This window comes from Columba livia, chromosome 1, assembly GCF_036013475.1.
Source record: "Columba livia isolate bColLiv1 breed racing homer chromosome 1, bColLiv1.pat.W.v2, whole genome shotgun sequence".
In the NCBI taxonomy this organism is placed as follows: domain Eukaryota; kingdom Metazoa; phylum Chordata; class Aves; order Columbiformes; family Columbidae; genus Columba; species Columba livia.
In genome coordinates, this window is record NC_088602.1 from 126819297 (window position 1) to 126833631 (window position 14335).

The window sequence follows — 14335 nt, forward strand, 5'->3', positions numbered from 1 at the left end:
AGCCTGTCTTCCCCTCTTGTTCCTCTGCTCCCAGAGCTTGGAGCTGGAGCAGAGTGCCAAGGCTGTGACTGCTGGGAGCTATGGTTAACGCTGCATTAAGTTTGCAAAAAAGGGTGCTCGGAGACAGCAGTGATGTATGAGACTGGACAGGGATCACCAAAATTTACTCCATGTTGCTTACTGTGTGTTGCTGCATATGAGAAACTTGCAAAGTTTTTATGTATTTACAAAACTGTAAAGAACTTAGTGAAATTGCACTAAGCATTAGCAGGAACAAGTGTTACCTGAGCAAAAAGAATAACTGCAGCACATGTTTTGTGAATGGTGAAGATAGCCTCAAAGCTGGAAAACGTCAAGGCTTTAGCCCTAGTCATCATCTTCTTCCCAGCCTTGCAGGTTAACATATGCTTGCCTTTCTCTACTGAACAAATTAAACTGAGAGGTATAAAAGAAATGAGGAAAATTCCTTGCATCAGTCACTAATTGCTACTGTCTGAGGCTTCAAAGGCACCTGAACCCAGATAGTGTTGCTAGCAATGTGCTGTTAGTGTAATGAGTTATGTAAATGGGCTACTGTGCTGTAACAACGCATTTATAAAGGCAGTAATCACAGTGCTAGACTTAATAGCTGTAGTTATTTTATACAGTTCTTTGACAAGATTCTTTTTAAAACTGGAGTTCTCACTTCTGACTAATAGACTTGTTTTGATTTTAGGTTGGCAGCCACATCACTGGTGGAGATATTTATGGTGTGGTGAATGAAAACTCCCTTATCAAACACAAGATCATGCTGCCCCCACGGAACAGGGGTACAGTTACATACATTGCTCCGCCAGGAAACTATGACACTTCAGTAAGTCTCCCAAACAGAAAATGCTGGTGTATTCCATGTCTCTTTCATACGCTGATGTATTTTTTCTGTTTTGCATGATGCAAACTAGAAAGTGTTTCATGCAACAAGATGTCTGAGTTAATGATTGCTTTTGCTATCCTGCCTGCAGGGATGACATGATTATCTTATGCAGTTGTTGTCTGTGTATATGACTTGCCAATGACACTTCAGTGTGCTGTGTTTGCTGACCTCTGGAGATCTACAGTATCTTATGAATATGTGAAATTCAGTTGCTCTTCAAAAGCATAATTTTAGTTGAAGCCACATCTTGCACTTTTTTTTCCCAGTAGCATTGTAAATAAGGGAAAGAACCTTCCCTCTAGAGGGGCTGATAGTGTGTTGGGGTTCTGAGAAGTCTGTGATGGTATCAAAGATGTAGTTGAGATGAGAATTTGTGTGCTGGTCCAGTGTGCAGCTGTTTGCTTACTTCAGATGTCTGGTGCTCCCTGGCAGGATGTTGTCTTAGAGCTGGAGTTTGAGGGTGTGAAGGAGAAGTTCACTATGGTCCAGGTCTGGCCTGTACGTCAAGTCCGTCCTGTTACTGAGAAGTTACCAGCCAATCATCCTTTATTAACTGGCCAACGGGTCCTAGATGCCCTCTTCCCGTAAGTACTACCTTTTATTTTCTAGTATGTAACAAACCTCTATTTTGTGAGGGAAGCGGAGGAGGAGGTCTTAATTTTTTTTTTTTTTAAGGTCAGGCAGGCCCCAAGCTTTCAATATGCATCACAGCATCATCTCAAAAATATTTAGCTGAATTCCTCATATTTGTATATTTGACAGGAGAACCTACTAGTGGAAAAAGGAAGAGAAGTTTAACAAGACAGTTCTAGTGCATTAATCTAGAAAAGCATAAATTTAAAATAATCATGGCAAATCTACAGAAAGGTTAGAACTTTCATGCTTGATATCTCCATTTGAACACATAAGTAGGATCTTATTCCATGGTCTTGAGAATGCATAGTTCCCAGTGATTTTGCAGTCACCACTTATGAAGACTGTTGCACTTAACTGTAACATAAAATGCTCCTTTAAGCGGCTAACTTTCAAGACACTTAATTCAGTAATTTTGGTCCTAACATATTATGCTGTTTATTCTCATAGTACACAGCTAAGTACAGTTATTCTTTTCCTAGTATTTGCATTCCATCAGTGCTTCCAGCTGTGAAAACTGCTGTGTTTCAACCCTCTAAGTCTAGCTGTTGTACCAGCATAACTCATGTACTTCAAGGGCAGCAAAGGGAAAGGGTATATTATTCCCTCAGTCTTTTGGTTTGGTGAAATACCTGTGTGCTTCTCACCCAGAACACTGAATGTGAATCCTGTTGCTCTGCTTTTAATTAGTGAGGTTTTTTTTAAAACATGTTCTAGGATAGGAGAGAGCTGTTTTTGAGTTCCTTGCAAATCAGAGTCCTTTTTCTTTATTCAGGTGTGTACAAGGGGGTACAACAGCAATTCCTGGGGCATTCGGTTGTGGGAAGACTGTGATCTCACAGTCTCTCTCAAAATACTCCAACAGTGATGTCATCATTTATGTAGGCTGTGGAGAACGAGGAAATGAAATGTCTGAAGTACTGAGAGATTTCCCTGAGGTTAGTATGGAGAATTCATGGAGAGTAAACCTTCTTGGCAAGACTTGTTATTGTACTGGCATTATAACTGAATAAAATAGTGTATTGGTAGAGTGACTTGAAATTATCTTCTTGCCTCCCTGCTATAAGTTCTGACTCTAGTAGGAAAAAAAACCCTTTGGCCTGTTCAAGAATAATTTCAGTGGCTCTTCAATGAGCATCTGGACTAGTTTTTGGGTGTACCTTCTAACTTGTTTAAAATAAAGCCAAAATGAATGCCAGGATGTAATTTAGCATGGTTATAAGCACCTTACCTTTCAGTGGTAATGTCTCCAACGTAACCGTGCATAGCTAATGCAGTATCTGTATTTGCAGGGTGGTGATACAAACAGTTATCAGATATTAGTTTGACATGTTAGGCTTTGGAATACCTTCTGAAGGAAGTAGAAAATTCCTGGATTAAAAAAATACAGGTGCCACAGGTTTACCAATCCTTCTACCTGTTGTTATATGTTAGTGAAATGGTTGTGGCACACTCTTCTGTAAAATATGGGAAAGAAGCCAGATAGTCTGAACAGTTGTGTTGAAACTCCACTGTCAAAAATAAGCAGTAAAAGGCTTGGGCATGTTGACTGGTTACAAGATGAGAAAGTCAAGCTGAGGTGGCCATGAAAAAAGTAAATGTCAAGATACTCAAATGTCAGGATGTGTGTTCTGTTGTTCAGGTGCTTCTGAGGCTTCACCTGGGTGGTTTTATGTCCAGCTGTCAAAGACAAACACGTATTGGTGTAGGTGGGAAAGCAAGCTCTCAGATTCCTAGTGGACTTATGGCAGGAGGCTGATTTTTGGCTGAGAGAAGATAATGTATCTCCTGATGTGGTGGATTTGTCATTAGTCATTTGAATGGAATCAATAGGGATTTGCTAGTTGCAGAAGATGAGATGAAGCTAAGGCATGTATGTTAAAGAGTTAAGCTGTGTACAGTCCAGAAGGCAAACCAGCATAGTCTCCTGAAAGCTTGAATCTAGCCTCTGCTCTTGGTAGAGTAGGTCTGAGGAAAGTGTCCTGATACAAGGCAAGTAATACAGTAAAAAAACAATCAACAACAACAACAAACATACTTCTGTTACATTTTTTTATTTTCTTGCTTTTTAGTTAACAATGGAAGTTGATGGAAAGGTAGAAAGCATCATGAAGAGAACAGCCCTGGTAGCAAATACCTCCAACATGCCTGTGGCTGCCAGAGAAGCCTCTATCTATACTGGTAAGATTTACAGGAGGATGGAAACAGCCCTGTGTCAAGCAAGCCATCATGCTCTAGTATTTTCATTTCCTGAGATGATCAGGACCAAGAAACCTCCTTAGTTTCGGGACCCAGCCCTTTTGGGCCTTGCTTGCCTTGAATTTGGCTTGCGTATGTATAATTACAATTTCTGAATATTGAGTAAATTTTGCTTTTGAAATGAACTTACTGCAACAGCTCTCATATGGTTTCTCTTCATGTGTTGTGTAAGCTTTTGTTTGTGAGTCGCTTTTTGCTGATAAGTACAGCCACTCAATGCACAGGAATAGTATTCTCTTGAGTTGGCAGGTTAGTCTTCTTTCCTTTACAGCCCCTTCAAGGTGTTTTTTAGATTATTTTTTTTTGTGAAAAGTTGACAGATATTTAAGATAAAACATGACCTTTCCTCACTGTTGTATTCTGGTAGTTTGAAAGGAAAGGAGACATTTTACAGTAGGAAAAGGCTTTGTTTATGGCTTCAATGAGGCAAAGAGTAGCATCACTGACATTGCCATGTCTCCTCAAAGAAATACACAGGGATCTAAGATGAGGCAAAGTGGGGAGAATGAGAAGAAGTAAACAACAGCAGCAATAACAACAAAAGATGGCAAGGACATGATCTTATGAGAAGAAAGAGTAATTTTCAGTATCTATTGCCATCAGAATCGCTTATTTGCATCTTAGTGACAAGATACAAGCATATAATTCCTTTCTGAACTGCATCCTGCAGCACACTGTTGTCTTTGTTCTAGGAATCACCCTTTCTGAGTATTTCCGGGACATGGGCTACCATGTCAGTATGATGGCAGACTCTACTTCCCGATGGGCTGAGGCCCTTAGAGAAATTTCAGGGCGACTGGCTGAAATGCCAGCTGGTGAGTAGTCTTTTCTCAGTCCAGTCTTGTAAATGCATCCTTTAAACTCTGAGCCTTTAACACAGTTTTTGTGTGTTGGTGTTTGCAGACAGTGGTTATCCAGCCTACCTTGGTGCTCGTCTAGCCTCATTCTATGAGCGAGCTGGCAGGGTGAAGTGTCTGGGAAATCCTGAAAGGGAAGGCAGCGTCAGCATTGTTGGAGCGTGAGTGTTGCATTTATTTGCTTTGCATTGGCTGCAGTTCTTCCTCTGTGTTTTTGTATGTCAAAGTACCTATTCTTTGGAAAAAAGAAGGTCCTGTTGCTCTGTGCAGCTGCAGAACTAAAATATGTGAATGAGCAGGTAGATATTTAGTCTCTGTTCACCCTCAACTATCGTTAAATTTTGTGTGGGGGCAGAAAAAATGAATGTAGACAGGTAGTTCTGTGAGGTGTGGAATCGCAGTCACTTGCAGCAATTGGAGGAAACAGCTCAGAGAAGAATGTCATTAGAGCCGTTGCTGAAAAGGACGTCAAACCACACTCAGAGCAGGAAAGAAGGGACAGTTAAAGCAGCAGTGTGTGCACTTGGGGGCATAATGAATTGTGATTCTCTTGCTTAGATAGAGTAGAATTACACGGAGCAACATAACTCAAGCTGCAACGGTCTGTGAAAAGCAGAAATCCCCAGACATTCTTCTAGGCTATAATGATTTGTGTATCATAATGTGGGCAAAGTTAATTTCTGCCCTGACACATTTTCAGGAGAGCCTCTAGCATCTGCAAGAGCACCTAGAGTCCATTTTTTGCTCTGCTTAGTTCTGCTGTCCACAACATACATACACAAATGCATTGTGCCTTTGAGGCCGGAAGATAATTTTTTAATCTCTGGGAAGGTATGTATTAGGGTGTCAAGCCCAAATGAAGTTGAAGCAGTTATTGGATAGGTGAATATTTGCAATAATTTCAAACTGGGATATTGTTTTCTGTAAAATAATTATTGCACTGTGTTTCAAGGTGCCCCATCAGCACACTTGGTGAATCTGTTCCAGTTGAGATAGGTTTGATAATCCAAGTTGGAGTTAGTGCGAAAGTGACTGAAATCGTGCCCTGATACTATCAGTTACTGATATAACTGTATTTTGTAGTATGCTTAATATTACACCTGTGTGGATATGCATTAAACATTTTCTGAAGTGGAAGCTTGCAATCTGTTCATTACTTGAAATTACGTTGACTTTTCTGGTTTCTGTTGATCACTGTGCTATTAAGTCATACATTCGCTACTTCGGTTCAGTCTGTGGAAAAAATTGTGGTAACTTTTCCTTCTCTCTTCCTGCTCAGTGTCTCTCCCCCAGGTGGTGACTTCTCTGATCCTGTCACATCTGCTACTCTGGGTATTGTTCAGGTACGTCCCACGATGTTGCATCTTTTCTGTCCACTTTGTTAGACTCAAAATGATTGTGCTTCAGTGCATTTGTGCCAGTGGCTGAAGTGCGAATTCCAATTTGACACAAGCAGCTTTGTAGGGTGCTTTGGAAAATGTTCTAACAGTGTACAAGGTGACCTTGTGAGATGATCTCTGAACTGACATGTTTGAGATCCCTTTGGAAGAGGGAGTGAAGGCAGCAATTCCTTCCAACACTGACTGTTCAGGCATATCCGTGTGCTTCCTGATCGCTGCCCTTTGGGCTGCACTTTAAATGTGGCTGCTCTCAACGGATGTGGAATGTGAACCACTCTTAATAGGTGCATTGAAACCATGAAAAAATTCTCAGAGCTGCTGACAGGGAGAAGCACATTTTGAAACTGATTGCCCAGGCCTCTTTTGAGAAAAGGAGTTATCTCTAATAGAGGTCCACTTAATTTGACTCCAGTATTGTTATTATGGCTGACTTCTCCCTTATGAGGAGTCTCAAGCTGGGTAAGTCTGAACTTAGCATAAAAGGTGTATCATCTTTTGAGAACTGTATTTGAAAGTCACTCCTATAGTTAAACTAACATAAGGAAGGCCGCCTTCTTCATTCTCAGGCTTTCATGTTAGCTTTTGCCATGCTGCATGTGCTCAGACTTGCTTTTTGTATTGTTGTTGTGGTTTGTGGTGGTGGTGGTTTTCGTTGTTGTTTATTTTTGTTCTTGCGGGGGGGAGGGGGCTGTGGGTTTTTTTGTTGTTTTGCCTTCAATTATTTTGGTTCATTTTTTATTTGGATCATTGGTTGATCTTTCTGGCTTCCGACAGGTTTTCTGGGGCCTGGATAAGAAGCTGGCACAACGCAAACACTTCCCCTCTGTCAACTGGCTGATCAGTTACAGCAAATACACACGTGCCCTGGATGAGTACTATGACAAGCATTTTACAGAGTTTGTCCCTCTCAGGACAAAGGCCAAAGAGATCCTACAGGAAGAAGAAGACCTTGCAGAGATTGTGCAACTTGTGGGGAAGGTGAGTAACCAACTGTGAGGAAATACAGTGTCGGTGATCCATCCTCCATTTCCTTACTGCTAGTGCAGGCTTGTGACCATGGCTTAGACCAGACTTGATGGATACTCTGTTGTGCAAAAAAGGCAAATGGTCACTGGGAGACGTCAGACTTTCCTGCCTCTGACTGTGCTTTATTCCAACTTTCTTACATGCTGTTTGATTTCTAATGATAAATACTATCTTAGATTTGACAAACCTTGGTTTGATGCTACTTTTCTCATGTAAATTAGATTGCATGGCATCTAATGCTGGCATTAAGAAACTTCACTTTCTTCAGTGTTGTCATCCTGCTGAAGTGCCTTTTGTTGCAAGCTACAATAGTTCTCCATTGGGAGTAATCTTTGTAAGAAAAAGTATGCAAACTGATCTTTGCTGTTCAAGTAATCTGAAGGGTTACAATTTATTAGAAATCATGTTGCCAGCTCCAGAATAGAGGTGTTGGCATTTACAGGCTGGCCTGTAGAAACAGAAGTGATGTCTGCTTTTTCTAAAAACTGATGATTACCTATTTTCTCAGAGAAAATCTGTGACGTAACATATGGCTCCATTTTACAGGCATTCTTTAATTTCCTTTGTTCACTTCACTGTTTTGGGAGAGAAGGCTGAATTTGAACAGGAAAATTTCCCTTAAGCACTCTCAAAAGAGACCCAGTGAAAACTCTGTGTTTCATCTTAGTACTGTCAATATAATAATTGACAAGTGCCTAGCGCATACTTGACAGTAATTTAATCCTGTGATATTTGGATGAGCTATGCTGATTTACAAGGTGGTAGTAGTGTGTGGTAACATGTATTAACTACAGTTATTTGGAGGAAGTTTGTTCCTGATGTTCTCCCTACTCATTAAGGTTCCAGCCCAATCAAGATGAGGCCCTTCACTAGATCTTGCCTAGCAGAGCTTTCTTTAGATGTGTCTTCAAAGAAAAGGAAATGTGATCTTAGGGCTTTCTGCAGTTTCCTATTTAGAAAAACATGTTCTAAAAGACTAGTTTACAAAACAGGGTAAAATCCATTCCTTTGGGGGGTTGTCATACTCTTGTGGAGTATGACAGGCATTGTTATCAACTTCTTTTATTGAATGCCAGACAGGGAAAGCCCATGGGTAGCTGTGGAGACTAGTGTCAAATCCTTAAGATTACTTGTTGGTCTAGCGTGCTGAGACCTAGCTTTACTTCCATGGATGTAAGAACTGAGGAAGGTGAAAATGAATTTACCTCTTTATGTAGGAAGGTGTTGTTTCAATGTATGTCATAGCAGAGCTGTGTGCATTTTCTGTGTCGAGTGGCTTTTCTGTTATCTTAAAGGAAACTTCCTTTCCATTGTTTATCATCAGATAGACTACAGTGGACTTACGGACTGTTTGTCCCATCTTAATTTGACTATCAACTTCATTGGCTGTTCTACAGCAGGTAGTGAGAAATACCCAAAAAGGCAGAATTCAGCTGGAAGCTATCTTAAGAGGGTGGGAAGAAAATAGGTACTGAAAGATAACTGTTCTTGGCCAGGACATGCTTTGTCCTCATGGACATGAGTACTAAACTAACAGCATACATTACTTTTCTAGGCTTCCTTGGCAGAAACAGATAAAATTACCTTGGAGGTTGCAAAGCTGATAAAAGATGACTTCTTGCAACAAAATGGTTATACACCTTATGACAGGTAAGATCTGACTGGCCACTCTGCGCTCCTGGTCCTGTGGAGTCTGGATTTAGATGGCTGTTTTACTTGGAAACCAATCACTGCAGAAATTAATTTTACTCACCATAAACAAATGGAAGAACTGTGCTTAGGGAGGCCATCAGTGTATTCACATTGTCTTACCCAAGGCATGCAGACCTTTTCCAAATGCAGTCACATCCTTTGAGTTTCTCAGGCCTTCATCTATTGTTCACTTAGCCAATATTTCTGCAATAATATGTCCTTTTCTTCTCTGGAGGAGGAGAGGACCACTGTGTTTTCACAGACATCTGAAGTCTTCCTTTTTGTTCTTGCAATGCATGGGTGACTGCAAGAATCTGTTTTCAGTTACTGTTGCATACTACTTGAGTACGCTTGATCCATCAAAAAAACTTACTGGACCTTTTCCCTAGTGCAGTGCTTATTACCCCTGCCTGCTTTGCTTCTTTCCATGCTATCCTTGTATTTTAACAGCTTGACAAGGGGCCTTTTGTGCTTCATTTCATTCTCCAGGCTCAGTAGGTCAGGAGGTCTTGAAATACTTAATCACGAAAGATACATCATTCTGTAATGCTGTATACCTTTGATTAGGTTACTAGGGCAGGTATGCTTGTATGCATTACAGAAGCACAGGAAGTAGCACTATGTCACATATAGATAATAGGAGGTATGTTCCATGGTATTCATTTATCCATTAAAAATCGAGCTTTTTGTGTGTGGAGTGCTCTTGTCATAGAAACACTCTCTTTCCTGTGAGCAAATAAACTTGCAGAGCTGTCAGGTCATCCCAGGCTCCCTGCAGCAAGGCTGTTCCCATGATGGACAAAAGAGGAAGGAAGAATTCCATTAGCTACTCTGGTGTTTTCCATTTCTTGTTAGCATTGGCAGAGATTGAAATGTGAGACTTGTACAGCAGTGGTTCCTGTACTCTCCTGTTTTGCCCAGTGTTTGAGTGCTGTTTCAGAAGCCTCACTCAGGATGATCCTCTTAGCCTATGACTCACCTATTGAAACATGTGGGACCTATTAGAAGCGGTCTCTCTCCTTTGATGGCCTGTATCAAAAATACCTGGAGTAGAGCAGGCTAACACTTTTTCTTTCAGGTGAGAATTCAGTTTGTTGTGAAGGCAGGAGCAAAGGTTTGTCCTGCTCGCTGTTCCAAAATGTCTGACAGATCTTCTGTTCCATCAGGTTCTGCCCTTTCTACAAAACTGTGGGAATGCTTTCTAATATGATTGCGTTTTATGACATGGCACGCCGTGCTGTAGAAACCACAGCCCAGAGCGACAATAAGATCACGTGGTCCATCATCCGAGAGAATATGAGCGAAATCCTCTACAGACTTACCTCCATGAAATTCAAGGTATGTTTTTAAGGAACTGGCTTGCACTGGTTTTTGAGCTTCTGGTGCCTCTGAAAGGCTGTTACTCAAAGGTGGTCATGAGTTGCCTTAGATTAAAGGTCTATGAACAGAGACATTTTGCAATTATTTTGAATACACTTAAGAACTGGCTTTAGTTTGTGGGCACAGGAATGGTTAGTACAGAAATCTTGTTAGGTGATGCTAGCTGCAGAGCCTTGGCCACCTCATCTTTGATACTGTCTTTTGTTACCTGTATTAATGGTAATAGTACAAGCATCTTTCCTGTTTGTTTTGGGGGGTTTGTGATAAAATTCCATAAGTAATATATAGAAGTATTCTAAGGAGACTATTAGCAGATAAAAGCAGACTAAATTTTAAATCCAAGAATGTGCTAAAAAGTGAAAGACAGAAATGTTGATCAAGCTATTTTAAAAGGAAGTTAAGGAAAGAAATGCCAGTTGCCTGCAGTAATACATGATGTCCCCTGTGTTTGGCTTCAGGGCCTAAGTCAGATAACTAGGAGGAGAGGAAGGGAACAGTAGCTTCAACATGGGCTAAAGAGAAAACAAGTGGCTCAGAGCATCTGCTCTGGATAACCCCAGTAGCCGTCTTTTTAGAGCACAGCTTTCCTAAAACTCATCCAGGATATGCTGGTGTAGCAGTTACTGGTAGGACAGTAATCTATATGCTAGCTTGTGTTAAAGTACCTAAGGAATGGTCTCTATGAAGTATGATGCTTGTTCTGTTATAACTCTTAAAAGCCTTTCTTGCAAATCTTTCAAGAAAAAGTACCATAGGATAAAATTACATTTAAAATCAAGTGTTCTGCTGTGCCAATATATTCTGTTCCTGCAGGGTACTGGCTTGTTTCTGCAGCAAGCAAATCCCTGGTATCTATTCTCAAAGCACCAAGAACACAACAGGATAGACTTGGGCACATGAGCTTCTTTGAGAGGTGGTTCTATAGAGCTAGAGAAAGTAATAAACTTTTTACATAATTCGGCCACCAGAAGACATCTGGCATACAGCAGAGCAGCAGACAGCATGACTGCAAAAGGGAATCCAGAGAATGAATACAGGTTAAGTGGAGCTGGCCCTCTGATACATTAGTAGTTATGAAAGGAAAATTATATTTCCTGGGTAACAGTCTAAAAGGCATGAGAATTTAAATGTCTTGCATCCAGCGGTCTCTGTACTTCAGAGAGACAATGAAGAAATGCACCCACAATTGTAAGTCCTCTGTGTTTCCCAGTTGTGCTGACCCAGAGGAAGATAACACTGAGAAAGAAAGTGATTACACTGAACAGATTTCACAGCCTGGCAGTTAATGCTTCTTGCAGAAATGCTTTGCAGCCTCAGAGCAAAGCCGATTGTTACATTTTTTGCCCTTGTCTTTCATTAAAAGTTGTCTGACAAATTGAAGCTGTACGAATATGTTCTTGAGCCTTGTTATGATTTCACAATGAGATTTTAATTGGAACTGAGCAACCTCCAAATGATGACAAAGTAACTGTTGCACTTACAATGATAGATCCCAAAAAACTACAGCGGAGTGTTTCTGAGTCACAGAGATCCATACTCCATTTGGTTTGGGGACGGGAGCTGGTATTTGTCACTGCAGCTCTTGAATCACATGGCATTAACTAAGACCCTCAGTAGTACAGAATCCTCTCCAAATCAGTTTCTTTTCAATGAAGTCAGCACTGCTCGTGAAAAATATTTCTCTGTCCAGTATCCAGTCTGCCTGCTCACTGAACATGGAAAGAGAATGAGATTTAAATCTTGTGGCTGTTGGTGAGGCAGACAGGAAACCGGAGATGGAGCTAAAATGCCTGCTCTGCAGTTAGCAAGTGTGAATCCTAAGGTCTAGAAATTACAGCACTGGCAAAGCAGGGTTATCTTAAGTACCTGAGGCTTTTCCCAATGGATCTGCTTATTTGCTGTGTTATCTTTCAGGACCCTGTCAAAGATGGTGAAACAAAAATCAAGGCGGACTATGCTCAGCTGTTTGAAGATATGCAGAACGCATTTCGCAGTCTGGAAGACTAGACTCAACCTCTGTGACCACTCCAGCTTGTCCTCTAAATTCCTCATCTCAACTCCTCTGCTTCCCTACCTTACAAGAATGATGCAACAGTACTTGAGTTGATAAATAGCTCTATGTTTCCCTGTTCATACTCAGAGAGTGTCTTTACAAAACATTCCTCTTTGTTTGTGTTTGGCATTGTTTTGTGTGTCTGAAGTGGTGAGTGATGTGTGAATGGGCCTGAGTGAGATAATGCTGTTGTACACTTCTAGGGTGGGAAAAATTTCACCTTTCCTCTCCCAGTTCTCCTGGTAAATGGTCTTTCACCTTGGGATGTAACCACCTGAGCTGTACTGGCAGAGGGGGTGTTGATCTTAATGCAGTCACATGGTACGTTCTGAGCTGGCAGTAGGAGGGGCATTTAGATCTGGCACTTTCCTAAGTGACTGTCATGACACAGAGCTCCCTATTGTCAAACAATTTTTGACCATATTCTGATGACATGTTGATACAACCAAAAATTCTTCACTACTCTGTCCCTTCTGCAACCATCATTCGAGTCTGTTGTTATTGAAATGTGGTAGTTCTACATCCGTGTGAGAAGGGACTAACTAGAAGATGAGCACATACATGCAGGCAGTGTACTTTTGTACACTGGAGAAATAGTTTTATTTTCCTGGTCAATACAGGTAGGACTGTTGGACTCAGCATCAGCTAAAATCAAAGCCATAGGTGCCCAACTTCCAGCAGAATTTTATCTTCTTGCCTCCCACTCACTCCATAGAATTTCATGACACTCAGCCGCTTTAGTTTGTGAAGCTTGTGACCGCTGCTGTCTGCTGCAGGACATCGATAGCAAGTTACAGTGATGCCACTTGTGTGGACCAGTGGAGCCCTTCTGTGGTGGTGCTGTCTGCCAGTGCAGTTGCCTCCAGGTACAACGCCCAGGTCATGCCAAGGAAAGTCTGTGCTTAACCTTCCTCCTCCACCTGTGTTCACATGGCCTCTTAGTGGTGGCACAGAAGGTCCCCAGGTCTCACAAGAGGAATGTAGGAGGCTTAACTGGGGGCGGGGGATGAACAAGGGGGGAAGGTTGACAAGTACAACATGTATTTACTCCTGCCTTGTTGATTACTATGCAGAATAAAGCAGTGACTTTGATCTTCTGCTCTGTGCTCTGGAAGCACTCTGTCCAGCAGCCAAAACTGGTGTGACCTGGGCTTGTTTATTGGCAAATATATGAGAGGAATGAACACAGAGCAGCCTTTCTCTCAAAATCCAAGAGCCCAGCACTGGTATCATTGAGAGAGAAACTCTGGCATTCTCTCCAGGCTCTCCTTCTCACTTGTGGCATGTGGTGCTGCTTTGCCCTGCAGCACTCTCTGCTCAGCTGGGTTCCAGCTGACATCCACTGCTTTGTTATGGTCATGAAACAGTGGCTGTTGTAGGTGACACTGTGGCAGTTGCATGGCTACGTAAGCATTAATTCTGCATTGAAGTATTTACACCAGCTGGCCACTTTGAACAGTAGTGATGCAAAGGGATCTCACACTGCGGACCAAATGCTGCCGCTTCTGTGACTGTATCAACTTGCTGATTGCCAGGGAGAAACTTAAAGGGATTGACTCCAAAAGGAGCTGCTCCTCCAGCTGATACTATGGTAGTGAATGGTTAAGTTTACAGCTCACTAAACTTTTGGTGTATGCTGCTTATTTTACCAATGAGCATGTGTGAATGAGTTTTCACCATCCAAGCCCTTGCTGGATTCCCCAACGTTCGTACTGTTCACCATTGTACTATGTAGCATTTCATGCTAGAAAACAGATGTTCTTATCTCTTTAAACAGAGGATGTTATAAACTTTACAGAAAATGTCTAAGGTAATGCAGTTCTAATATTTATTGTGCTGTACCTGGCCCTGAAGTGTGACCAGTTCAAACAGTTTCATATATATTTTTGTCTTTTTTTGTTTTGTGTCTGTTTTCAGTGTTGAGATTCTGATGTTCACTGTGTCCTACAAGTCTTCCCTCCACAGCTGTGGAAGGAATTAAAAGATGGGCAGAACCCCACCACCTACTCTATCTTGTATATTTCATAATGTATGTTGCTGGAAAGTGTGTAAAAAAGAAAATTTAAAAAAAAATGTTGAAGTCAGTTAAAATAAAATGGATTTAAAGTAGGTCTTATCTGTG

General features: G+C 41.3%; 1 protein-coding gene across 2 annotated transcripts in view; it reads left to right on the forward strand.

Annotated features, from left to right (window-relative positions):
- The window catches only part of ATP6V1A (ATPase H+ transporting V1 subunit A), a 30305-nt gene extending 15983 nt beyond the window's left edge, over positions 1-14322 (forward strand). For both annotated transcript variants that reach the window (XM_005506251.3, XM_021292662.2), the window contains exons 5-15: positions 716-853; positions 1346-1497; positions 2322-2484; positions 3619-3727; positions 4498-4620; positions 4709-4823; positions 5942-6005; positions 6837-7040; positions 8644-8738; positions 9947-10118; positions 12075-14322. In XM_005506251.3, the coding sequence (XP_005506308.1) occupies positions 716-853; positions 1346-1497; positions 2322-2484; positions 3619-3727; positions 4498-4620; positions 4709-4823; positions 5942-6005; positions 6837-7040; positions 8644-8738; positions 9947-10118; positions 12075-12167 (1428 nt within the window). In that variant the 3' untranslated portion in view covers positions 12168-14322. The remainder of the gene's footprint in view (positions 1-715; positions 854-1345; positions 1498-2321; positions 2485-3618; positions 3728-4497; positions 4621-4708; positions 4824-5941; positions 6006-6836; positions 7041-8643; positions 8739-9946; positions 10119-12074) is intronic.
- The last annotated feature ends 13 nt before the right edge of the window (positions 14323-14335 follow it).